The sequence below is a fragment of the Arthrobotrys flagrans genome (assembly GCF_004000055.1).
Source record: "Arthrobotrys flagrans strain CBS H-5679 chromosome Unknown unitig_15, whole genome shotgun sequence".
Taxonomy (NCBI): Eukaryota; Fungi; Ascomycota; class Orbiliomycetes; order Orbiliales; family Orbiliaceae; genus Arthrobotrys; species Arthrobotrys flagrans.
Window position 1 is genome coordinate 4,479,136 of NW_027137545.1, and position 24,750 is coordinate 4,503,885.

General features: G+C 47.5%; 10 protein-coding genes across 10 annotated transcripts; 4 read left to right on the top strand and 6 right to left on the bottom strand.

The window, feature by feature from the left end:
- Window positions 1-713: 713 nt before the first annotated feature.
- On the top strand, window positions 714-2,253 carry DFL_001225 (uncharacterized protein; the record flags this gene model as incomplete). Its single annotated transcript, XM_067629811.1, has 3 exons — window positions 714-963; window positions 1,032-1,240; window positions 1,318-2,253. The coding sequence occupies 3 exons, from the start codon at window positions 714-716 to the stop codon at window positions 2,251-2,253; spliced, it is 1,395 nt and encodes a 464-aa protein (XP_067495794.1).
- A 355-nt stretch (window positions 2,254-2,608) lies between these two features.
- On the bottom strand, window positions 2,609-4,220 carry DFL_001226 (uncharacterized protein; the record flags this gene model as incomplete). Its single annotated transcript, XM_067629812.1, has 3 exons — window positions 2,609-2,650; window positions 2,717-4,136; window positions 4,201-4,220. The coding sequence occupies 3 exons, from the start codon at window positions 4,218-4,220 to the stop codon at window positions 2,609-2,611; spliced, it is 1,482 nt and encodes a 493-aa protein (XP_067495795.1).
- A 393-nt stretch (window positions 4,221-4,613) lies between these two features.
- Window positions 4,614-6,720, top strand: DFL_001227 (uncharacterized protein; the record flags this gene model as incomplete). Its single annotated transcript, XM_067629813.1, has 2 exons — window positions 4,614-4,748; window positions 4,843-6,720. 2 exons carry the CDS (start codon window positions 4,614-4,616, stop codon window positions 6,718-6,720), a joined length of 2,013 nt encoding a protein of 670 aa, XP_067495796.1.
- A 631-nt stretch (window positions 6,721-7,351) lies between these two features.
- DFL_001228 (uncharacterized protein) lies at window positions 7,352-8,272 on the bottom strand (the record flags this gene model as incomplete). Its single annotated transcript, XM_067629814.1, has 2 exons — window positions 7,352-8,055; window positions 8,116-8,272. The coding sequence occupies 2 exons, from the start codon at window positions 8,270-8,272 to the stop codon at window positions 7,352-7,354; spliced, it is 861 nt and encodes a 286-aa protein (XP_067495797.1).
- A 294-nt stretch (window positions 8,273-8,566) lies between these two features.
- On the bottom strand, window positions 8,567-10,091 carry DFL_001229 (uncharacterized protein; the record flags this gene model as incomplete). The annotated part of the gene is made up of 4 exons (XM_067629815.1): window positions 8,567-9,201; window positions 9,263-9,434; window positions 9,502-9,963; window positions 10,023-10,091. The coding sequence occupies 4 exons, from the start codon at window positions 10,089-10,091 to the stop codon at window positions 8,567-8,569; spliced, it is 1,338 nt and encodes a 445-aa protein (XP_067495798.1).
- A 710-nt stretch (window positions 10,092-10,801) lies between these two features.
- On the bottom strand, window positions 10,802-11,546 carry DFL_001230 (uncharacterized protein; the record flags this gene model as incomplete). Its single annotated transcript, XM_067629817.1, has 2 exons — window positions 10,802-11,158; window positions 11,304-11,546. 2 exons carry the CDS (start codon window positions 11,544-11,546, stop codon window positions 10,802-10,804), a joined length of 600 nt encoding a protein of 199 aa, XP_067495799.1.
- A 1,999-nt stretch (window positions 11,547-13,545) lies between these two features.
- DFL_001231 (uncharacterized protein) lies at window positions 13,546-13,824 on the top strand (the record flags this gene model as incomplete). The annotated part of the gene is made up of 1 exon (XM_067629818.1): window positions 13,546-13,824. One exon carries the CDS (start codon window positions 13,546-13,548, stop codon window positions 13,822-13,824), a length of 279 nt encoding a protein of 92 aa, XP_067495800.1.
- A 632-nt stretch (window positions 13,825-14,456) lies between these two features.
- DFL_001232 (uncharacterized protein) lies at window positions 14,457-16,834 on the bottom strand (the record flags this gene model as incomplete). The annotated part of the gene is made up of 5 exons (XM_067629819.1): window positions 14,457-16,062; window positions 16,130-16,206; window positions 16,293-16,576; window positions 16,674-16,709; window positions 16,795-16,834. The coding sequence occupies 5 exons, from the start codon at window positions 16,832-16,834 to the stop codon at window positions 14,457-14,459; spliced, it is 2,043 nt and encodes a 680-aa protein (XP_067495801.1).
- Window positions 16,835-17,726: 892 nt separating this feature from the next.
- DFL_001233 (uncharacterized protein) lies at window positions 17,727-19,735 on the bottom strand (the record flags this gene model as incomplete). Its single annotated transcript, XM_067629820.1, has 5 exons — window positions 17,727-18,478; window positions 18,543-18,709; window positions 18,767-19,025; window positions 19,088-19,618; window positions 19,693-19,735. The coding sequence occupies 5 exons, from the start codon at window positions 19,733-19,735 to the stop codon at window positions 17,727-17,729; spliced, it is 1,752 nt and encodes a 583-aa protein (XP_067495802.1).
- A 3,461-nt stretch (window positions 19,736-23,196) lies between these two features.
- On the top strand, window positions 23,197-24,428 carry DFL_001234 (uncharacterized protein; the record flags this gene model as incomplete). Its single annotated transcript, XM_067629821.1, has 3 exons — window positions 23,197-23,498; window positions 23,571-24,288; window positions 24,408-24,428. The coding sequence occupies 3 exons, from the start codon at window positions 23,197-23,199 to the stop codon at window positions 24,426-24,428; spliced, it is 1,041 nt and encodes a 346-aa protein (XP_067495803.1).
- Window positions 24,429-24,750: the final 322 nt, after the last annotated feature.

Consider the following 24,750-nt stretch of genomic DNA (forward strand, 5'->3'; position numbering starts at 1 on the left):
TTTCTGTTCATTGCTTGTATGATAGTTGTTTTTACACATTTTGACAACCAATATCGAGCTCGATCCTGAATCATATACAGCTAAAGAAATCGTGGAATACGAATCTCATAGACTTTCCGAATGCAGTGCTCTCCCACGACGCCACAAAATGTGGGGCCTCTTTGCTAGTGCTAGCGGCGCAGCGGGGCACATGAGCGCTCGAGCTCATACCGTGTGTATTAATATACCTACCCCCTCCGCCCCAGTAATATCTAGACCCGGGTAGCTTCTTCTGTCAAGCATATGAAATAACTTGAGGCCTTTTCCTGCACTTTTGGATTCCGCCAGCTAAGAGCTGCGGGTTCTCTTTTCTTTCTTTTCCATCTTTGGATTTTCGCGTTCGTTTTCTTCCGAGGGTAGGATTGTCTACGCACACCTCAGGCTTTTGAGTTTTTTTCGGCACGACATCGGTAGGTTTGGATTGATTCCAAGTTTTGGTTTTCAGAGAGAGGAGCTTTTGAGGATTCCGGTTCAAGTAAGCACCCGGTGAGAGGGTTACTGTTTAGAGACGCCGGCGAGGGTAACAAGGGCGGTGATTCGATCGAGAGCGAGCGAGGGGAAGAAGAAAAATACCACGTTTGTCAACGCATATTCCGGACGGACTTCAATTCTCTTCTCGAAATAAAAACAAAAGAAGGATATCGCAATAAGGAAAGAATAAAAATAAATAAAAAATGCCACCAAAAGTAGAAGACTACCCGACCGACCCCGGCGACCACGGGATCATGGCGCGCTACCAATCCTTCAACCTCTCCCCCGGTGCGGACGCAGCCCTCGAATTCCTCGAAGCCCTCTACGTCCTTCACGATTCCTTCGAAAAGGCTTACAAGGGGTATATAACACTTATGAAGCTTTTGGGTTGTATGTTCGAAGAGAACGGAGTGGTGTTCAGGGGTGAAGATGATTTGACGGATAAGGAGGGTGGTCAGTACCAGACATATACCCTTAGAAACTACGGGATGGGGGTTGATTTTTGGGGGTTAATTTTATAGATTATATCAGCCATATCGTCAAAAACATCGACTGGGTGCTCCCGCAAATCTACGACGCGATGGAATGTCAATACGTCATTGTTCAACCGGTGACGGATAACCCGTTCAAGACGTTTAGAAAACCTAGCGTGCCGATGTTGACAAGGAATGGGTTTATTAAATTTGTTTTGGTGAATTATTTGGAGAGGGCGGGGAGGGGGGATTTTAGGGTTCGTATCTCTTTCCCCCCGTTCCTTTTGAAGGTTTCACGGGGGTGGCGTACTGATCGTGGGGGGTATTTATATAGCCACATAACGTCCTCTTCGCCATCACCGAAAAATACCGCCTCCTAGTCCCCGGCACCTCTCGTCCCGTAATGCCGATTGATGACCGCAAACAAGTAGAAAGGAACTTTAGAGACCTAGCGTCGGAACTACACATCCCACTCGACCGTATCGTCCGTCAAATCCGTGTATTCAAGGACATCCCCCCCTCGTCGCAACCCCAACCCCAATCGTCATCACAATCCGAAACAAAGAAGAAAAATAGCGTCACCGGATCGACAGCTGGAATCGGTAGCTTTTCAAAGATCTATACGCCGTCGATGGGGTCCGAGGGTATTTCCAGAGGTGGTGCGAGGGGTGAGGTACCGGCTTATGAACAGCCGCCGGCTTCGGAGTATTCGAGGTATAGGAGTGATTATAGTACCAAGAGTTACAGACGGTCGCCATCGCCGGAGAGTCCTAGAAGGGATAGGGAGGGGTATATGAAATCTTCCGGTAGTCCTCCGCGGAGAGACAGGGAAAGGGAAAGGGAAAGGGAAAGGGAAAGGGAAAGGGAAAGGGAAAGGGAAAGAGATCGAGAAAGAAACAGAGACCGCGACCGCGACAGAGACCGTGATATCTACCAACTCAAACCCTCACCGACATACTTCTCCCCCCCACCCGCCCCTCCCCAACAATCATCAGGGAAAAAAGCGAAAGAGATCCAACGTGAAAAAGAAAAGATTCAAAGAGAGAGAGAGAGGATAGAGTTGTTGGTTGCCGAACAGGAGTTGAAGGATATGGAGGCGCATTATGAACGCATGGCGAAGGAAAGGGAGTTCAAGAATGAGATGGAGTTTATTCAGGCACAGAAGAGGGGGTTGGGGGCTGCTCCTAGGAGTGTCGAGGAGAGTACGGAGAGGATGAGGCATATCGGATTGGAGGAGTATTATGATCGTGATCGGGGGTATAGGTATTAAGGGGGGGTGGATATCTGTTAGGTCTTTCCTTGCAATCGGTTCATGCACGGTTGTCGATTTCGAAATTTTGATGTTTGAAGTTTGAATTGATCCGTTTAGTCTTTGGATTTATAGGTTACGATATTGATGAGGTGTATGCGGAGATACCCGGGGTAAAGAGTTAGTCTGGTATAGCTGTTAGGGAATGGAAAGTTCTTTTTTTATTTCTTGGTTATCAATTGCCTTTGATGAATATAACTGCTACATCTGAACTTTTGGTGAAAAGATGGTATCCTAAGTTGTCCCCGCCGTGTACGCCTATATAAGTAGCCAAAATCGTTACTTTTGTCATCAAGGAATGCCATTTTGTAGGGCGCTAGGATTTGGATGCGAGTCTCGGTTTGCCCAGTCCTTTCCTCTGTTCGTGCGGATATGTATTAGTAGTCTGCTTCTAGCTATAAGTGGTCAAGAAGGGGTAACTTACGATATCGTCAAGCTGCTCCATGCCGGACTGTTGCTTCCCCCTTCTTACTCTCTGATTCCGCTTACCGGTGGTGGAGTAACTATCCAAGAACTCGTCTAGGATATTGTTGAAATCCTGCCTCTCCGGTGCGCTCGAGAGCACCGAAGATTGTGAAACCATATCATCTTCCTCTTCATCCCTCGCATACTCTTCCTCGATTCTATCGAACCGATCATCGAGCGTTGTCAACCCCTCCGTTCTGAATAACGCAGAACTGGACATGGAATAACTAGACGTCATGCTCCTCGCTGAACTCGGTACGCCTTTCTTCTTGAGTTTCCTGTTGTTAAACGAGCTGACCAGCGATGCTAGATCGTCAGCTCCGAATGACATGGCGGTGCTTGTGGTTTTTCCACCAATGCTGGATAATCCTTCGCCTCTGAAGGCTGGCTTTTTCTTATCCTTTTTGAATTTTGCGAATTCTTTTTGCCAGTCTTCGTTATCCTCTGCCGCTCCGATTGCTGTTTCATCCGCGCCTACCATTTCCGGGTCTGGTAGGTCACCGACTTCGACTTCCCTCCTGGCGGCATTCGTCGAAGAGATTTGATAAGCTTTCTCGGTAACATCACTCTCCCAGCCATCATCACCTTCCTCGTCATCATCGAAGAAATCCGCACTCCTTTCGAACTCAAATTCCTCAACCTGTCCGCTCTTTGCGATCTCAGTAAAGAAATCTTCCTCTTCACTTTCAACATAAGCCTCATCCTCCAAAGCCTCGAGTACCTCTCTCAACCTGGGATCCAAATCCGGTTTAAACCCCGCAATAACATCCGGAACATCCTGCTGATCCTGATAACTCCTTTTCAAAACCCCACCACTCGGTAAAACCTCCGCGGGGAGTTGTACCCTCTTCGTCTGACCCCCATTTTTAGCATTCGTATCCTCTTCTAATAATTCTTCTAGTGTCTTTTTCCCTTTATGTTTTTCATTAAATTCTTCTTCATCTTCTCCTGGAATCACCGGTGCTTTCCCCTTTTTATTCTTTTGCTTGCTGGGGGCTTCGGCGGGGATGAAGACAGCTTCCGAGGAGACGCCGATGTCTCGCATGTGCTGCATGTAATCGTACTCCGTGTCGTCGTAGTAGATTCCGTAAAGCGCTGCTTCACCTTCGTTTGCTCGGGATTTAAAGCCATATTCCGATTCTAGATCCGAGATATTCTTTATCCTGCTACCGGTGGAGATTGTTGATGAGGCAGATGAGAAGTTTGAACTTCTGGATCTCGAAGAACTAGGTTGCGACGAGGAGGGTGGTACGGGTTGGAGAGGGACGTTGGGAGTAGCGATCTCCTTGAAGACCATCTGCGAGGCTTCGGCATCGTGGATCAGGGGATCTTGTTGGGAACGGTGGACCAGAGTGAACGTTTGGGCGGATTTTTTGTCACTGTTCAAATTTTATATTGTTAGTTACTATCTGTGGGCTAATTGGGATTATAGTTGACACTTGCATCCATCTCTTCTTTGGCATTTTGGCGGTCCTTTGGAGCTCAACGGAGCTCGAAGAATATAGGGTATAGCTTTGGAAAGGTCGGAGATAGCGGGGATATGATACTATCGAGCTTGATGACTGCGAATTATCCTTGTTCGAAGGTTGATTGCTTGGTAATGAGGAATATGTGGAGTTGAAGGCGAGGTTGTAACTGATATGAGTCGAAAGGCTTAGAAATCTCCCAGGCAAAAAAAAAAAAAAAAAAAAAAAAAAAAAAATCTCTGCGGTGCACCACCTATTTTTTATTTTCTGCGTCATATAAACCAGACCCCTTCTCTCCACACCATCAGCTACCATCAACCGTCTTTATACCACTTTAATATTCAGGAAGAAAAATAAGGGGGATACTCGAGTTCATATATTTTAACAAAGATGGGTCTCCCGAAGGCCAAAAATATGGAGGGCTTGGGCCGTACCCTCATGAACGACAAGTTTGGCGGGGCATCGCGGGGTTCTCGTGGCGGTGGTGCTAAGTCCCGACGAAAGAATGGAGATGGCAGTGAACGGGTAATTTCCCACTCTCATTTAATCCTACCTCTCAAACTATACTATCTACGATATGGGATTTACTAATATATCGTTCCACGGTGATGCTATGTAGTATACAACCACCCACAAAGAAGCCGACTGGGTCAAAATGCGCAGTATAACCGAACAACAAGCCCTCGATGAATTCCTCTCCACCGCCGAACTCGCCGACACCGACTTCACGGCCGAAAAGATGAATATCAAAATCATCCATAGCGATCAGATAAACCCCTATCTGCTATCTGCCGATGAAGAAAAGAAAAAGATTAGTAAACATAAAGCCAATGCCGGAAAGCTTACCGTCCCCAGAAGACCGCATTGGGACGAAAGTACAACCCCCGCAGAACTGGAAAGGATGGAAAAAGATTCATTTCTAAATTGGAGAAGAGGATTGGCCGAGTTGGCGGAGAATAATGATTTGTTACTTACGCCATTTGAAAGGAATTTGGAGGTTTGGAGGCAACTGTGGAGGGTTATCGAACGTTCGGATTTGGTGGTACAGATTGTGGATGCTAGGAATCCGTTACATTTTAGAAGCGAGGATTTGGAAAATTATGTCAAGGAGATTGATGAAGGGAAAAAGAATTTGTTGTTGGTGAACAAGGCGGATATGATGACCGAGAAGCAAAGGTTACAGTGGGCGGAGTACTTTGAGAAGGAAGGGGTGGATTATAAGTTCTTTTCGGCAGCTTTGGCGAAGGAGAGTAACGAGGAAGGGGATAGTGAGGACGATTATGAAGATGAGGAGGAGGGTGAGGAGAGGCTACCGCAGCGACCGGAAGACCTGAAGGACTCGAGTGAGGAGGAGGAGAAGGAAGTATCGAAAGATGAGCTGGTGGAGGACGAAGAACCATCCCTCGTCGCCGCTGCCCAGCAACTTTCGGTCACCGACGAGGACCCCAGAACCCGCATCATAACCGTCAACGAACTCGAAGCCATCTTCCTCTCCCACGCCCCAGCCATCGCCGCAACTTCACCCGATGCCTCCGACCGCAAGATCAACGTCGGCCTGGTCGGCTACCCCAACGTCGGCAAATCCTCCACCATCAACGCCCTCATCGGTGCCAAAAAGGTCTCGGTCTCCTCTACCCCCGGAAAAACAAAACACTTCCAAACAATACACCTTTCTTCCTCCGTAATGCTGGTCGACTGTCCCGGTCTCGTATTCCCAAACTTTGCAACCACAAAAGCGGATTTGGTCTGCAACGGCGTTTTGCCGATCGATCAACTTCGAGAATTCACGGGACCGGCAGGACTGGTCGCCCAGCGGGTTCCAAAACACTACCTTGAAGGTCTATACGGCATAACGATCAATGTTCGACCACCGGAGGAAGGCGGAACCGGTATCCCCACCGCTTCGGAAATGTTAACGGCCTACGCCAGAGCCAGGGGTTTTACAAAGACCGGCACTGGAAGGAACTGGGACGAATCCCGTGCTGCGAGGTTAATCCTCAAAGACTACGTTAACGGAAAACTACTGTTTTGCCATCCACCACCCGCTGATCCAGAAATCGACGGAAGAGAGTTCAATAAAGAATTATACAACATCGAAAGACTCCCCGCTCGAAGAAGAGAGGCGATATTAGCTGCCGCAGCATCACCGTCGATATCAGAATTAAACGAAGACGGAAGTTTATCAACCACCACACCATCCCTCGACGATGAAATGATCCCCCTCAATCCCGCGGCAGAAAAAGGTACGAAATCGAAAAACTTGGACAGACAATTCTTTAAATCCATGGGTGCGGGGGGACATATCAAGACACCTTATCGTTACGTAGCAGCCGGGAGAACGGGACATGCGGGTGGTAATGGGAAGGCTTTGACGGGACGGAAGGCAAAGTTGGTGGCGGCGTTGGAGAAGGGGGTTGATCCGGCGGATTTGAAAGAAGGGAAGATGCATTTTAAGGCGACGAGGGTGAAGAGAAGGACGAATACGGTTGATGATTAAAGGAAGGTACAGAGAAAGGTCTTTTATGAGATATGCATTGATATAGAATATCTTCAGCGGCGTTCGTTTGGGTGTTTTTGATTTGCACTTGCGTGGACACTCGTTTTTACATGCGCACGATTGTATGCGGGTTAACGTTTTTTGTGGCATAGTTGGGCAGTGTGGATTATGAGATGTTATAATTACCAAGCTTGCTAATCTATGAAAAAGCTTTTTTGAATGAATATCGTATGAAGCAGAGTGAACGATATCGGGGACGAGTACCCAACCAGCCAAATCACATCGCATAGACCACGAACCATGCATGCGATGCAAGCCACCGACAACAGACGTCACACACGGATCTCTTGATCTCTATCGGGCTGGTGAGCCGAATGCCGCCAAGTTTCCTTATTCTTTAACAAGGGTGTTTAGCCGGCCGGGGCCCAGGCGTAAATATAATCACAGCCTTTCAGACCCGGAGGCACTCGGGGAACGGATTTTGAAGAAATCGATTGTGGATATCGGGAATACTCATATGCATATGAGAAGGCGTATATGCTTCGCAAACGCGGTAGATTCTCAAATCGCTTTTGTAACACTCCGTACCTCTCTATATCTATCATCAGAAGCGTATTGATTATAAGTATAATCACGCCATCATCGCCGCCACATCCCTCCGGCTCAACCTCAACTCCCCACCTCTAAACTTCCCAACCTTAGCATGCCCCACCCCGGTACCCCTCCCCTCGCCTTTCCTCCTCTCCTGTCGTTCCTTATTCTTCCTCCGTTCCTTGGCCCGTTTGCTCTCCTTATCCATCACCACCCCGTTCACCTTTGCCTCCCTCTTAACCTTCTCCGCTATTGACTTTTGTTTAGCTTTCATCCCTTTTTGTATCGCCATCGGTATGTTTCCCTTCTGTTTTAATGGTTTACCGCCCAACGCTATGACCCTGGATTCGATTGCTTTGTGACGGTTTTTAGGGTTTGAGTGGGAGAGGGTTGAGTCCAGGAGGTGGGATTCGGAGAGGAGGTTTCGGAGGGCGATGTCGTTTTTCAGGTGGAGGACTTCGGCTGCTTCTTCGGATTTGGAGAGTTTGGAGGTCGGTTGGGGTTTTGAGGTTGACGATGCAGAGGAGGTGGGGGGTTTCGAGGACATGAAGGAGCGGCGGGAAGGTTTTGTGGTCGGTGGGGGGCCGCGGCGGGAGAAGTCGTAGGTTATCACTTCTACTTTGGGATTGTTATCATTTTCGTTCATGTCATCGTCGAGGTCGCCGTCTTCGAGGTTTAGATCTGAATCCTCGTCTTCTAGATCATTTTCCGAATCGTCTTGGTCGTCATCTTCGGAGGATGCATCTATCGTATGCTGTCTATTACTACTCCTCTGCTTCTTTGATGATGATGTATCATCCGTACTTGAGGTCTGCGGAACGACGGGGGAGATGTCTATGGACCCGAATTTGGACTCGAAGTTTGCGCGGAAGATGGCGTTTATTGCATCCTGGTTTGAGGATTTAGATGTACCTGTCGTAGCAGAAGCGTCGGGTGGAGAAGAGCGCTTTCGTTTTGGCATCTTTGCGATTGATCGGTGGTCGTGATGGTGATTGTGGTGGTTGTTTGTGAAAAGAAATTTTGTTCGGCTGAATTTAGGGAAAAGTTGCGACGGGTTAAAACGGCCACGCGGGGACCGCAGTTTATCCCGGGGTAGCTCCACCGTGCATAGCTTAAGCCTCACCGCTTCAAAAGATGGATATGATTGGATCGCGCTCCGTTCGGAAATCGATTGATCGCTATGGTACAGGCAACTTCGATGGCTTTATAAAGCCATGATGTAGTACTAAAAAAAAATAGTTACGCAGTTTGATATCTACAACTGCGACCGTCCCTCGATCTTATATAATCTGAACAGCTCCTTCCTCCTCTCCTCCTGCGCCTCATGTCTCTTAACAATCTCCGCCGCCCTGGTATTCTCATTCCTCCCCATCTGCGCGAGGTGAACTTCATCAGGGCCATCCGCTATCCTCAAGGTCCTAATACCAGCCCACATCCTCGCCAACGGGAAATCCTGACAAACACCGCCGCCACCGTGCGCCTGAATGGCCTTATCCAAAACATCAATAACGGTTCTCGGCACCACAATCTTCGCCATAGCAATCTCCTTCAAAGCAGCCTTGGCATCAATCCTATCAATCTTATCCGCAGCGTTAAGAACGAGTAAACGACAGGTATCGATTTGAATACGTGATTCTGCGATCCAGGTACGGATTGTTCCGTGTTCGCTGATGAGTTTTCCGAAGGTACGACGGTTCGGGTCGTTCACGCGGGCGATCATGTAGTCCAGCCCTCGTTCGGCGGCACCGATTGAACGCATGCAGTGGTGGATACGGCCGGGGCCTAGACGGCCTTGGATGATTTCGAAACCGCGGCCTTCGCCGAGGACGAGGTTGGATTTGGGGACGCGGACGTTGACGAAGCGGACTTCGGCGTGGCCGTGGGGGGCGTCTGTTATAATGTTCATCAATATCATGTTATATCGTTATATGGGAGAGGAAAGGAGACGTACCATCGTATCCGTAGACGTGAAGAGGACGGAGGACAGTGATGCCTGGGGTGTTCGCCGGGACAATGACGATGGATTGTTGCTTAAATGCATCGGTCGAGATGTTATTCTCGGACTTGGTCATGGTGATATAGACCGCACAGCGGGGATCACAAGCGCCGGAAGACCACCATTTCTATACGATACTCTCCGTTAGCACCTTCGTACGTTATGCAGGATAGGTAACATGGTGCATAACTTACGGTTCCATTGAGAACAATGGCATCCCCCTCAACCCTCATCTTCATATTAATATTCTTCGCATCCGAACTCGCCGCATACCTCTCCGTCATCAAAAACGCGCTCCTAATCTTCCCGTCAAGCAAGGGCTCAAGCCACTCCTTCTTCTGCGCATCATTTCCATACTTCGCCAGAACTTCCATATTCCCGGTATCAGGAGCGGAACAATTCATAGCTTCGGAGCCCGTATGAGAACGACCTAGAATCTCAGCCATGAGGCCATACTCAAGGTTTGTGAACCCAGCTCCCTGGGAATAGTGGGTTTTGGAAAGGAAAAGGTTCCAGAGGCCCTGGGCTCGGGCTTTCTTTTTGAGTTCATCGATTATTGGGGGGTAGGATTTCCAGCGGAGGGAGGGGTCTTTGGAGACTTGGGCTTCGTAGACTTCGTCGGCGGGGATACATTCGGTTTCGACGAAGTGCTCGATCTGGATTTACTATCGTTAGCTATATGCGTGGCATGTGATATATAGGCGAGAAGGATTACCTTCTTGAGATACTCCCTAGCACGGGGGGACACGCGGTCCTGAACGATAGCTGGGATCTCGTACGGCATTGTGATTGGTAATATCAAGCAACGATATGGGAGAAGATATAATACGCCGGAATGTATGGATTAATTAACAAGAAAGAAAGGTGTAACAATCCCCAGACAGGAAACTGCGGCGTCTTTAAGATCCCCAATGCTCCCCGCAAACCTTGGTTAAACTTGTACTTATTCCACAACCGAGCTGCCGAGTTTAAGAAACTCTTGACTAAAACGGAGAACGTGAAATCCGGGGATGTATTCAACTACTTATTCTCGGGCCACCGTCACGTCGTTTTAACATTTTGGGGGCGGAGGCCTAAGAACATCCCCTCGGTACGGAGTCGCCGTCGGCTTAAACTGGGCCAAATTGAAAGGCGGCTCGGCCGTTTTGGGAAACACCACAGGCAACGCATTTTCAGCACATTCCAATCGTTGGCGTGGGTTTGGGCATGTGGGATGGGGTAACGTTATTCTTTTTGGTGGTTATGGAGTCGATGCTTTGATTTAAACGGTTAGAGGATGTAGTTCGAAGGTATTGTCCATTGTCAACTGGATACCTAAGTATCGTCGATCTATTGGTGCGGAGGCACATCTCGGCTCAGCCGACCCGATTGTATTAGGCAAAAAGTTTATACTCTGCTTGATATAAGATGCGAGACACGGGGTGCAGTGGTATCTCGGAGAGCCCGATATCGTGGCGCTGGGATGGTATAATTCTACTAGGTATTACCTGTGTCCTAGGGCTCGACTTCGCGGTAGGCATTTGGTTTACCAGATAACCCGGGACGGTACAGGTCCAAACTCAAACTATAAACCTTCTCATCAGAACGTCCTGCAACCACAAGACCATCTGTGGTGCAATCATACCTCCTTGCCTCGTATGGATGCGGCATTCGAAGAATCCTGTGGCTGCCAAACCAAAGCCGATTATCGTAAAAGTATAGAAATGGAGACTCGTCATGATTCGTTCCGGTCTCCCTCGGAACAATATACCGGTTTGATACCGACACCTCACCTCCATTTCCGTCGACGCCGGAACGACGCAGGCCATTTTGCTTGGCCTTAATCGAAAACTGATGATTTCTAGGAAGGATCTTGTACCGATTTTATACTGAATATTTCCTAATCGAAGCATCTATTCCTTGAACAAAACGATAGCTGCTTGATTATCTGCCCATATCCCCTAGGCCCAATTCGGGCCCAAGAAGGCGTTCTTCTTTTTGTGTCGTATAGGCGTACTCCGCTCTCGTGGGCAAGAACCACAAACTTTCCGTCTCTAGAGTATGATGCGGTCCATGGACCTCCAATGGGGTAACTAGCACTAAACATGGCCTCGGTACCTTGCTCCAATCGGCCCTGGAGAGAGTAACTACCTCGAAAACGTCTTCCAAGGCGGTTTTCCGGACGGATAATGTTCTGGGCCTCGATGTTAGACGCCTGACTTACGTATACCGCAGTCGAATTGTCTGGCGATGCAGCCATTGTGGTGACAGGATACTTCAGGGAACAAACTTGCAAATGCCATCCCTGAAGTCGTCCATTTGGTTTTTCTGAACCCTCGTGGAGGTCATATATGTGGAAGCGATGATCGTGTCGGGGATATTTGTCGGTTCCCGTGGTCTCAGACCATACAAGCAAATGTTGATCGTCCCGAGAGAACGAAAGAGAGGTCACCCGCCGGCGAACATTGTCTTTCGAATTCTCATCTTCAAGGTATATAATTTCTTGGATCTCCTGATGCTCGAAATCCCATACACATATTTCTTCCCCCACCGTTACTACTTTGGTTTTATCGTTTGAGAGATCGTACGCAAAAACTGCCACGCCATGCCCTCTAAAAACATGGTCCCTTCTACTAGTACTATTCACCAACTTCCTTTTACAACCCTCAGATGTTAAAGAAAAGCGATGGAGCTTTGATCCCTCACACTCGGGGATAGTGATACTGAAGTGAAACTCGACGGCACGTTGCATCTCCTCAAACCGGGAGCTGTGAGCCCCGGGGGTCGGACTTGATGACGGCGTTGGCGACCCTCGATAGTCCTTTGTACTCCACAGACCATGCATGGCGCTTGGGCGACAATATTTATATCCGGTCCCGCCGCTACCGAATATAGACACAAAGCACCCTATAACTATATTTTTGTCTTTTCTTTGGGGGTAGTCGATGGGTCATATTGCTGAAGATGGGGAAAACATGTACTTTTAATTATTAAACCCATCTCGAAAAATTCAAATGCTTAGGGCTCACGTCTATTCAAGCCCGGATGCCCACTTAGCTTTGACTCCCACGTAGCTTCGTAGACATAATCGACTTCAACTTACAAACTCGTTGCCCTCTCCGCTTCCTCAGAACCTTTAGCTCTCAAGTATATCAGTGCAAAAAATGCTTTAGGTTTCTGTCAACGTTCTTCATATCTCCGCCGGTTGTGACGTCCCCGCTGTGCTAACCTTTCGCAAATGCCAAAGATTAGCGGCTGGATATTATTCCACTCAGAGCTCAGACCGATGATTCTCCATCGCACTGCTAACCTTTCTCACCAATAAACTTCCAATCCCCAGCATCTTCATCTGCGGAGCTCAATCGCACTATAAAAATTAGAAGCTAAAAGTCATCCCCAGATGTCACAAATGGGAGCAGTAGTCCGCCTAAGGTAGCTTGCATGTTCCACAAAAGACCGCATTTTCACCCTTGACACCCGCCCAAACCCTGCATACCTACCCTTTCCAGCCTGGTCCCCCTTACAAAATGCAACAAAAACCACAAGATTTTAAATGCCATGCCAAATTTTCGATTTCCTTGCCTCCTTCGCAGATTCCCATGTAAAACAAGACAAACTTTTCAGCTGTCTTCCGTGGAAAACAGTTTTTTTACCCGGGTTAAACCATGAAAAGTTAACACCTAGGGGGAAAAAAATACCCCATGATGTTTCTCCCCAGCAATGCGTCATGTAAGGTACTTTCCCCGACGTCTACAATCGGGATCCGAAAGGGCGCTCTCCGCTTAAAGATTCGGTAGAGAGCTCGCGTGGCAGCCTACTCCGAAGTCCATCCACGTTTTTCACCATAACGCTTCCAGAAACTCGAAAGGAAGGAAGAAAAGCTTCGAAGTTTTGACATCTCGTAAAACCGGTACTCTCCGCAAATTGACGGAGGAAATACAAAGTAATGATACAGGAAATTTTTTCCCATACTGGGAACGGATTAACCAAAACATGCGGAGCTGAAGAGTATGATACCTTCCAGAAAGAATCAAGGCTACTATCGTCACAACTTCAATCGGGACCTTTAATATACAGCCTCAACAGTGTATAAATACACCCCTCCACCCCATCACGATCCCGCTCTTCTCTATCATCATCACCGATCATCTCCACCACACTCATTCACACACTCTCTTTCAGAATCCCTCGATTCAACCACTCCCTTTTAACCAAACAAAACCACCTCGGTACCCACCACCGGAAAACCAACCCTCAAAATGCAATTCACCACCATCCTCTTCTCCCTCCTCGCCTCCACCACCCTCATCACCGCGGCTCCGGTCCCCGCCCCCGACGGAATCGTCGCCGGAGCCATCACAGCCGTCGGAGTAGCCTGCGCCTTCCAAGCCGAACAATGTCAAAAGATCGGTGACGGCGTCAAAGGTGTTATCACCGAAGCTGGTCAGAAGAAAGTTGAGAGCGCTAGGGAGGATGGTGGCATTGCCGCTACGCTTGGCGATGCTATCGGGAATGTTATGGGGGGCGTTAAGGCTTAAGCGTTGCCTCGAAACTAAGGCGACAGTTTTGTTTACGATGACCTCGAGTGGTCGGCTACGATTTTAGAAATATGGGCTTAGGGAGTTCAGAAAGGGGTGTACGATAATACAATGGGAAATACCATAAAACAAAAAGGGCATATGGGACGGAGTTTTATAAACGCGGCGTTTAAAATGTACAAAAAAAAAAGCATTCATTCCTGGGGAGCATGGACTATAAAATCTAGAAAATCCAATCCGGGCTCACGCCTGACATAATCACTAAAACCACTCGTCTTCCTCGTACGCTCGACTCACTAAATTGTATAAAAAAATCTCCAGCTATGAAGACGGGATATTATTCTATTAGATGAATGATTCTCCATTTCTATATCAAGGTGCTAGCCTCTGAAAACAATGCAGAAGAAGAAGAAACAAAGCATATACACAGAATAAATCTATAAACATGAATGATGACTAGAAATATCCACCATGCATAACGATGATAAAAAGAAGATAGTACACATCTCGAATACCAGATCCAAATGGAACCAAATCAAAGCAATCGAACGAATGTGGAGCGGTCTCGTACCCAGTGGTCTTCAAGACTCCTTCTACCCATATCGAATTATCACACCCCTCCGAAACATCCCCTAAACAGGCCCACCTCCTTCGTGCCCCTTCGAACTATCCAACAGCAAATGCGGCTTAATATACCCTTCATCCAACTGTCTAAACCACTCCGCTTGATCCTCCACGGTCCCTCTGACCAACTGACTAAGCGCACTAACCGGATTGACCATTACCCCTCCTCCGTTCCCACCGCTACTCCCCTCCCCACCACCACCCCCAACTCTAGGACTCAAACTCCTCCCACCTTCCACCGGTGTTGCCAAATTATTCGGCGAAGAAGCTTTACTCCCCCTCCTCGCCGCCATGGGCGGTAAATCACTCATATCGCTGTCGTAACCATCCTCCTCGGCACCGTTATGCCCATAAAGCAAATCAACTTGGCTCCCATCCCTCGATCTTTTTCCCAAATCCCTGCGAGACCCTGTTCGTCCAGCATTACTACCCCCGGCTCCATAAACACTCCTAGCGTCCCTCCCAAACGCACTTCCATTGCCCCTCCCGCCATCTCTATCCGCCGTCGGATCCACATTCCCCAACGGCACCCCCCTCCCTCTTTCCCTGCTCCTCTCCCCCTCCCCGCCATTTTGATACTTCCAATAACTACTCGAATTCTGAATATCAAATTCATCATCGCTATCAATCTCCTCCACCACTCCAGTTCTAATCCCCAAAATCTCCAACATCCTGGCGGTCGTCCCCCCGAACACTATCACCGTCAAAACCACCACAACAAGCACCGTAGCTCTAAGCGCATTACTATTCTCCCCTTGAAACCCCGTCGCCAACGCCACCCCAACAGCCCCTCTAAGTCCCGCCCAGAATAACATCATCTGATAAGCATACGGTAACTCATCCGGTACCGTCGAAGAATTCCTCCCCCGTCGGGAAGCTCGATACCGTATCACCCAATTGATCCCCTTACTCAACGGGAAAACCGCAACCCATCTTGCCGCACAGATCCCTAACGACGTAACGATGATAAACAATGGATTCCACACTTGATGCGATTCGGTGAAAAGACTGATCCCCAGGTAAATAAACACAAAGTTCTCGGCTAGCTGGGCTAGCGCTTGAAACAGGTACTTCGTCGCAAGTTGTGTTCGTCGTGACATGTTGTAATATGCGTAGTGTTTTAATGTTATTCCGCAGAATAACAGCGAAACGATACCGGATGCGTGAATCCCAGTCGAGAAAAGATAGGTACCGTAGGCGACGAGGAGTATAAAACACGTTTCGATCTTTGGGAACCGTCGGATATATGTATACTTCAACAATAGCGCCGTTCCCACACCGACCAAAATCCCGATGAGAAGCGAAAAGAAGAAAATCATAAAAAACCATCCGACACCTTTGATAAAGCTGAACGGATTGACTTTTGCAGCTGCGCTTTCTTCATGAAACGCCTGTGCGGTTTCGAACATGACGATGGCGACGGCATCGTTTAGGATCGATTCGCCGAAGATGATGGTGTACAGTTTCGGATCGACTTTGTAGGTGTTGAATATGGCGAGGATGGTGACGGGGTCGGTGGCGGAAAGGGTGGCGCCGACGGAGATCGCGTCGACGAAGGAGACGGCGAGGCCTTCGATTGAGATGGAGAGCCAGGCCCAGATGTAGAGGATTATACTAGTTTGTAGAAGGTTAGTCGGGGCGACTTTGTATCGTACCCAGATGAGCCGACGAGGATAGCTACCCGAGTGTCACGGCCGACAAGAACGTTCCCACCAGCGCAAATGTCAATATTGTGCCTAAATTCCTGAAAAAGTTCGCCTGTCCTCCGCTCTCCCATCAGCATCTCCCACCATAACAACCCTATGTAAACAGGACAGGTTAAAAGGGAGGGAAAGAGAACCCACCTGATGCAACTCATACCCACTATTCATAATAATCGGCGGCAAAATCAAATTAAAAAAGAACTTTTGATCAAAAGTCACCGTATTCTGAATATTCGTCGCAGGACTAAGCCTGATAATCAACCCTACAAACATTCCGGCGAATATGCTAATAACGGTTTCATGCACCGCTTGTATCTTTTTCAACTGGAGGTAGTAGGACGTGAAGAGTGCCACGAGGAGGAGAGCAACGAGGATGAATAGCGCCCATGATGTGCTGATTTCAGATTGTCCGGGATTGGTTCCTTCTATAATTTTGTTGGGAAAAAAGAGGGTCGTTAGTATATATCGAGGAGTTTGGGGATGCGACGTATTAGGTGTGTTTGGAGATGGAGATGGAGATACCATTTGGATCCGGTTCTTCTCCTTCCTGCCGTTTCTCTATGCGCGCAGAAAAATAAAATAAAATAATATTAGTCTATCTACTTCGTCATCAATATCGTAGGTCTATACCGTGCTTGCGTACGGAGGATATCAAGAATCAACTTCTCGGCCGCCCCTCGCATCGCGAAAAAACAAGGGTCACGGCTGATGACCGAAATAAACCGTTATGAACTCCGAGCTGTCAAGAGGTTATATAAAGAAAAAAAACGGCGGTGTTTGTCTATATTGTAAACATCGAAAGAAGTGTTTCTGAGAGCTAGCTATCCGGCGAGGCAGGTGGAATGGAATAGTCGTGATATATCGAGAGGTAAGTTAAGTGGTGGGAAGCTTGGGGTCCTGATCAGGAGGTTGTTTTTGGCAAAGGTGTTATGTAAAGGAAATGTTGTGTTGGGGGATGCGACGACGTTGGTTGATTGCGCAAGCTAATTATAACCCCGGCCCTTTTGCTGCTATCATACGCCATGCGAGTGTATAATAAGTGACATTATACAGATACTCTTATGATGAAATAGGTATCTCCTGCCCGCATAGGATGTGATAGATCCGAGTGTTCTTTGATACAACATTCTAGGGATATTATATAATATAGTATAAGCAATTACCGGATATCTACGACGGTATCTTATCAATCCACCATTTTCATAGCCATTTATTTAGAATACAAATCCAATCAAGATAGAAGCGTTTAGTGCGTGTGGTAAAAGTAAAAAAAAAGACATAAAATGCATGCAGGTATGCTTCGAAGCAAACAAAAACTCCAACGGGTCCAAACCGACAAACCTGTATATCCCGATCTTAAACCCTTCTCCCGCAATGTAACAATAGACGATATAAAATATATATGCAAGTAAGCAGTAAAGAAAGAAAGGGTAAGCACTTGAGTAAGTTAAGTAAGGAAGTCGGCGACATCGTCAAAAACCGACGGGTATCCAATCCAATCCGGCATCCTAACATCATGGTGATACGATATACCTATCCAGGTAAGTATTCATGTGGTGGGTAGACACCTCAAATCTAATCCTCCTCCTCCTCTTCCTCCTCACTATCCACAAACTCCAACCCTTCATCCACCTCCTCCGCCAACCTCAAAGTCATCACGGCCGCCAAAACGGCCGCAAGTCCTCCAAACCTCATAACCCACGCCATACTCTCATCCCCCTCTGCCCCTCTCGGTTTCTGCAACGCCCTAAAAATAATGCTACTCAAAACCGTCGCAATGACTTGTGGCGCCGCAACCGCAAAATTGTGAAGGCCTAGGATGATCCCCGCCTGGTCTACATAGTCCTCTCTTGCTTCGTAATCTCCGTGTGCACCGGACCGAATGGATGGTGCGGTACTACGGAGGAACCCGCGTTTGATGGCATCCCGCTTAGAAATGTCGGAGGAGATTAAAGCGAACGGTGCCCAGAGGGTTACAGCCCAGGGGATACCGCAGGCGGCAATTAGTGCGGTGGCACCCCAGGTATTCCTCACAAAAAAGGTGCTCCACATACTCGCTGCGAAGATGATATGCGATAGACACCATAGCCTTCGTAGTGTTAGACCGGGAATTCGTAAGAAGGTAAGGTGGTGTTTTGACGGCGTTTCCTCTGCGTTTGCGGGGTTGAATGCTGGTTGGATAAATACCGGGAGAATGGTATTGGAGGTGAGCGCGACGACGGCAAAGATCAGAAGAGCAAAGGTGCCCACTCTCGTGGCATCCTCCCAGAGTTTGGCTTCTTCCTGGGGGCTGAGGTTTGGGTTTTCCGCGTAGAATGGTTGAACGTCTGGATATTATTGTTAGCTTCGATATTTATACATTCTTTCGAGAAGCGGATGAAGTATGCTCACAAATCTCCCCAATATACGTAGTACTATAAAACAAAAACGGAAACCACCCAATCCACGCGAAGAACTGCGTATCACAAACCTTCCTAACCTGCGGCGGCAACCGTCTCGCAGAATGCAGCACATGACCAAAGAATGCAAGCACGCTGTTCTTCTTTCCATCGACCGGTCTACGCTCCGTTAGTCAGCAATTAATCTCAAAAGGCAAAATAGAATAGATATCGTACCCATCCTCATTAGGATCCCTTTCCATGATCAACCCGCAGCTCAAAGCCAAGGTTCCTCCCAGTGCGAAAGATGCAATCACGCAGAGGACCTTAAACTGCGTGTTTCCAAACCACGGCATGATCTCTGGTAGATTCACATAACCGGATAGGTACCCCAGCACATTTCCGATACCCGTCATCCGTCCCGCCCACGCGTTCGCCGCGTCCTGTTGGTGCGGCGGCGCATTATCGACGATAAACGCACGAATGCCAGCTTGCACTATACCACCATTCCAACCTCAATTAGCCATCTCCCATAATAGTATGGAGGGGGCGAAATACCCGTATTGATGGCAAAATCCAGCACATAAATCATCACCACCGCCAATCCGATCGTAACCTTCGGCAGAGCATCACTCCCCTTCGGCACAACCCATGCACAAATCTCCTTCGCCCATCCAAGTATCAACAACGAAACAATCGTAGCCGCACCGCCTCCAATCATAAACGGTTTCCGTTTCCCCCATGGAATCCTACAATTATCCGATCGAATCCCAACGTACGGTTGTACTAAAGCTCCGGAAACTGGTCCGGCAACCCATACTAACGCCAACATAGCCTTGGAAATCCCCAGAGATAGTAAATAGGGTGAACCATTTGATAATTCTACCGACCAGGCGATTTGTAAACCTCCGATACTGAGGGTTAACAGCATCAGGAACCAGGAACTACGTGTAACGCGCATGGACCGACGGGACATGGACGAGGAAACGGAGCTTCGTTGACGACGGTCGGAGACCTCGGGGATAGTGAGGGGACGGCCATAACGACGTTCGCTGGCGGCCGGAGAGAGGAGACGGGAGTGCTCGCCGACTGTATCGTGATTATAAATTTTCGAGATTAGAATATCAAGAAGGAAGTATGAATTTTTGTGGTCGTGTGAATACCTTCTTTTGGGGTCCGAGGGACCGAATCCGTTCTTGTCGCCATGTTCTATGACGTACGCTAACTAGCCTGGCGGGAGCTCCGTTACTTTTCAACCCCAGAATTCAGGTAACCTCCCCGGATTTTCCCAGCGCAGAGTCGGAACTTCGATGATGCGATGCAGCCAAGCTATTTCGTGAGAAGTGAAGAAGAATGATAGTAATAATCACCTACCGTCTCTCCCAACCTTTTTTTTCGTGGTAAGCAAGAAGGAAACAGAGGGATGAAAGGCAGGAGAGAGAAAGGAAGAGAGGAAGAAATAAGGAAAGGAAGGGTGGGCTGCTGGCCGGACAGGCTAACCTCCAAGCTATCGTTCGGTCACACGTGGGACCCCTTCCACTCTTTTATACACACAACCCCCCTCTAAAACTTTATACCAAGAAAGAGATAAGAAAACCAGTAGCTATCGCGGGTGAATAGATAATCCGAGGAGTGCAGGATCCAGATATCGTGGTGGTGGTGATGACGATGCCGCAGCTGCAACTGCACGACGGAACACGTATCTGCGGGTGGTTACGACTGGCGGTGTCGGCGATGAGTTGTTCCCTGTTAAATGCCGCTGCAAGCGCTTAAGCAAGGTAATATTATACCCGATAAGATTAAGCTCGAGTCTGGAACGATTGCTTTTATATCTCGAGAATATATTAGAACCCAACTTCCCAAAGATTTTATACGCTTCAAATCGTATGCAATACGTCAAATCTGCAGGTACGCAGATGACCAGCGTCATCTTATTCTTGTTTCTTGGTTCAAACATCCATCCCGGCTGGGCGGCCTCGTGCCGGGTAGATTACCAAGACGCAACACAGTTGTATTATACGACGAGCCTACCATTTTAGCCACGTTATAGGTATAGAGGGAGAGGAGCCAGACGTCAAAGTTCGCTGGATATTGATGTCCACGGTAGTTATAAAAGGCCTTAAGGCAGTATCCATAAAGAACAATTCAGTTTGGTATCATGATCCGTCCGTGCAATGTCTCCGAACCAGGGAAACCCAACTGCATCCAGCCCAATCTGCAGTACACTGCAGCACGAACACAACATGGGTACCGCCGATGTAGATATAACTATAACTCGCATGCACGTACCCCCAGCAGGTGTACTACCGAATATTCACACATCTTACTAATATCAGGATATAACTATTTCGCGGATTCGGTACCAAAAGGGCCACACTTTAGTTCATATGATCATGCAAACTGCAGGGTTTGCATCGAATTAGCAGAGGATATACCGACAAGTCATTTCCCGTGCGACTCTTAACATAGGTAGCAGTTAGGTACTTCAAGCGTATGTAATTTGTATGTAAAGAATTCCTTTACCCCGGGTCTCTCCGTACAATCAATGACGTATATGGTTATTACCACCAAAGTAACTTGGCCGTCCGGCTTAAAGGACTACTTTAAAGGCCGTGGCTGTGGTATCTCCAATCCATTGACATTTACATTCATTATATACGTATGTGTACGTATCCAACAGAATCATACTAATAACCTCCTTCACCACCGCAATAATGCATATAATTGATTAATTTAAATATCGATTCCCCAACAGACTACTAATAAAAGTTACCTTCTCCGCCGCATCAGTAGGCACACAAATCGGCCCTCTCCCCGTAACACTCTCACAAGTCCCCGGACAACAAGGCGTCGGCACATCAGGAGCACATCCCAACCCCAGCGGATAACAAAAATAATTAATAGTCTCGGTAACCGTAGCGACAGCCACAGTCTTAAACCCTTCACTAAAAAAAGTACTAGAAGGTCCCGTTTCCGTAGCCAAGATAATCTCCACATCTACAAAACTCACAACCCAATTGTTCACCACGTTTGCTTGCACGGATACCGAATACACACTTTTGGTGGTGAATTTGGTGGTTGTTTTTGTAATGGTTTTTTGACGGGGTGCGGGGCTGATGAGGGAGGAGCAGGCCTTGGAGAGGGAGGATGGGTGGGCGTGGGAGAGGGTTGGGGTTGGGTATTTTAGATTTCGTTTCGCCTTTTTCTTGAAGTCTTCTGCGGAGATAATCGGGCCGCCGAAGACGAGGGAACTAACAATTTGAAAGAATAGTTAGAAAGGTGTAGTCCGAGTAAAGAGTTTAAGAAGAAGAACGTACACCGAAGTCGACACGACCTGAAGCTCAGTAACTAAAACACGCACATCGATTAGTACTAATTTAACCCTCAAATCTTTTGTCTAGGCCTGGGTACCAGGCCAATCTAGACCGATCCTAACTTTACAGAGAGAGAAAGCACATACCAGTAGTAGCCGGTCCCACAGATAACGTCGTAGTATCATAAACATAAGGCTCAGTAACCGTACAATCCACCACCGAAGTCGTGATCTTTTTCGTCAAAATCTTAGTCACAACCTTGGTTTTAGTACTCGTCTTTGTCTTCGTAACCGTCTTGGGCTTAATATTATTGCAGTGCAAATAACTCGAACAGAATAGTGATGCGGACGCGCGGTGGCATTTTAGGGGATTTTGGTGACAGTTAGGGTTGCCATGTTGGATTTCCCAAAACGGACTCTTTGCACAACACACCTACCTTCAAAATACAACATGCACACCGCCAAAGCCAGGCAAAGCAAAGGCCAGAATTAATACAGCAGGAAGTTTCACGAAATGGTCAATCAAATATAATTTCTTAAGTACTAAGTAGGAAAGACTTTAATAAGGCTCTATAGGAATGGTATCTTCCTAACTTATTTTTTCGAAAAGAACGGGAAATATGAATTTCCAGTCGTTAATATCGGGATAGTGTTCCCATGGACTGAAAGCAGGGGCTATCGATATCTCGCTCCTTCATCGCTAATAACCAAAGACTAAACTTAACACCAGACTTGACGGTCAGAACTATGGTAGAAAAGATCGCTTTACATCTTGGACAATCTTCGAGATTTAAAGAAGATTCTACCGGAGACAATCAAATGTGGTTTTGGGAGAAACCTTGGGTTGGAGGCTATATTGTCAGTTATTTTTTACGAAGAATGGGATATAAGAATCGTATTATCTTTGTCGGATTTTCAGATCATGACATCGTAAAAGTTATTGCGATATACAAGGCTCTTATCTGTAACCAAAAACGCGCTCGCGACATCACAGCCGCACAAGGCTGTTGTGCTCTCCAACTTGCATGCTGCATTTTCTTCTGAACTGCCTTGCGAATGGCCTTCTGTAAAACCTACAGACAACGACAACAACAACTTGCATATAGCGTCATCCCGAGGTTCTTTCAGATGCTCCATGTGCGCGCGCTCTATATAATAAATTGAACTACCCGGCCTCGGGCTTCGACTATTCCTAAAGTGAGCAGCCTCGAACATCGACAGCATCGACAACACAGCAGTGCTCCAAAATACCACACACACGTGCACAAACTCATTCTCCCAACGGGGTTCTACAATTTACAATTATTTCTATATAGAAGATTATTTATTTTTAAACACATACTCATAAACTAAAATGGCCCCAATAACCACCCTCCCGACAGAACTCCTCCTCCAAATCCTAACCCAAGTCCTCTCCTCCCGATCCTTCAAAGCCCGCGACGTAGCCCGACTCGCCTCAGTCTGCCGTCGCTTCTACACAATAGTAGTAAAATACCTATACTCAAACTGTGATATACTACTCCACCGTCGGGGCGGATATTCCGATTCAGGTCATGTGATTACTCTACCTAGGTTTAGCAATGAGACGTTTAATGATAACCTTGCGAATGCTCGGAGGACTTTGGAGGCTTATAGGAGTCATGGGAGGGAGGTTAGGTATGTAATTAACCCCCCCCGGCAATCTTTCTAAGATATAACTCTGTATAGTTGCTAATAGATTATAACAAGATTCCTCTCCCTAAAAACCACCCGTGGCATCTCTCTGATCAGCACTCCCCTTTACACCGGCCCCCTAAAACTAATAGCCTCCCTCCCAACCTTCATAGACTCCCTAACCCCCACCTTCCCCAACCTCGTTTCCCTCTCCCTAACCGACACCCTCCAAACCCCCCTCCCAATCTCCACCTTCATCTCCATAGTTTCCACGATCCTAACCACCTCGTTATCCCTAAAACACCTGACCCTCAACCTCTCAACCCTCCGTTCCCAAGAAAAGTTCACAAAATCACAATATCTACTCCAATCTCTCCCATCAGCAATAACAAACACCACAAATCTAGCACGCTTAGAATCGTTATCACTAGACATCCACCTCATCCCCGTTTATCCCACCAATACACCGCGATGGAATCGTCCCCTTCCAGACCCCACAACTCCTATATGGCTACTCTCCTCCCTTCCCATAATATTCCCCCAAAAAACACTATCCTCTACAAAATCCCTTTCATTTGTAGTAACAGGCCATACACCCCCTACAACCCGACAACAAGCTACAATCGCCGGAACCTCAGCTTCTTCAAAAATGGATCTTCCTGCATTAGAAAACCTGGTGTTATCGGTAACGGAAGGTTGTCCACATTTATTCCCACAGTATATTTCACAAATGAGTTATAGATCAATCTCCCACCTAGAAATCCGTGATACATTCGAAATAAGCATCGACATCGTACGTCCCCCCCCCAAAGAGCCCCCCCTCTAAAACAAACCAACTAACTTTCCCCCCAGCTCCTCCCCCTCCTCAAAACCTCTTTCCCCCTCCTAACCTCCCTAACCCTAAAAAAATAGACAACCGTCGAAAACCCCTAAACTGGCGGTTCCTAGCATACCTAAAATCCACCATCCTCGAACACGTAAAAATATTAACGATCTATACTTCGGCTACTATATCGAAGATCTCGAGCGACCTGGGAGGGGTGTTTATGGCTAATACGGTACAGAAGATTGCGAGGGAAAGGATTCCGACGGGTGAGAGGACGATGGATGATGGGTGTGGGTGGAAGGTTGTGGTTGAGTTTGCTTATTGAGGGTTATCTTTTTTTGTTATACGGAGAATCTGTAAGAGAAAGGAACAAGAAGTATATCGCCACATCAAGAAATCCTATATATATTCGGATTCACATTCATATGC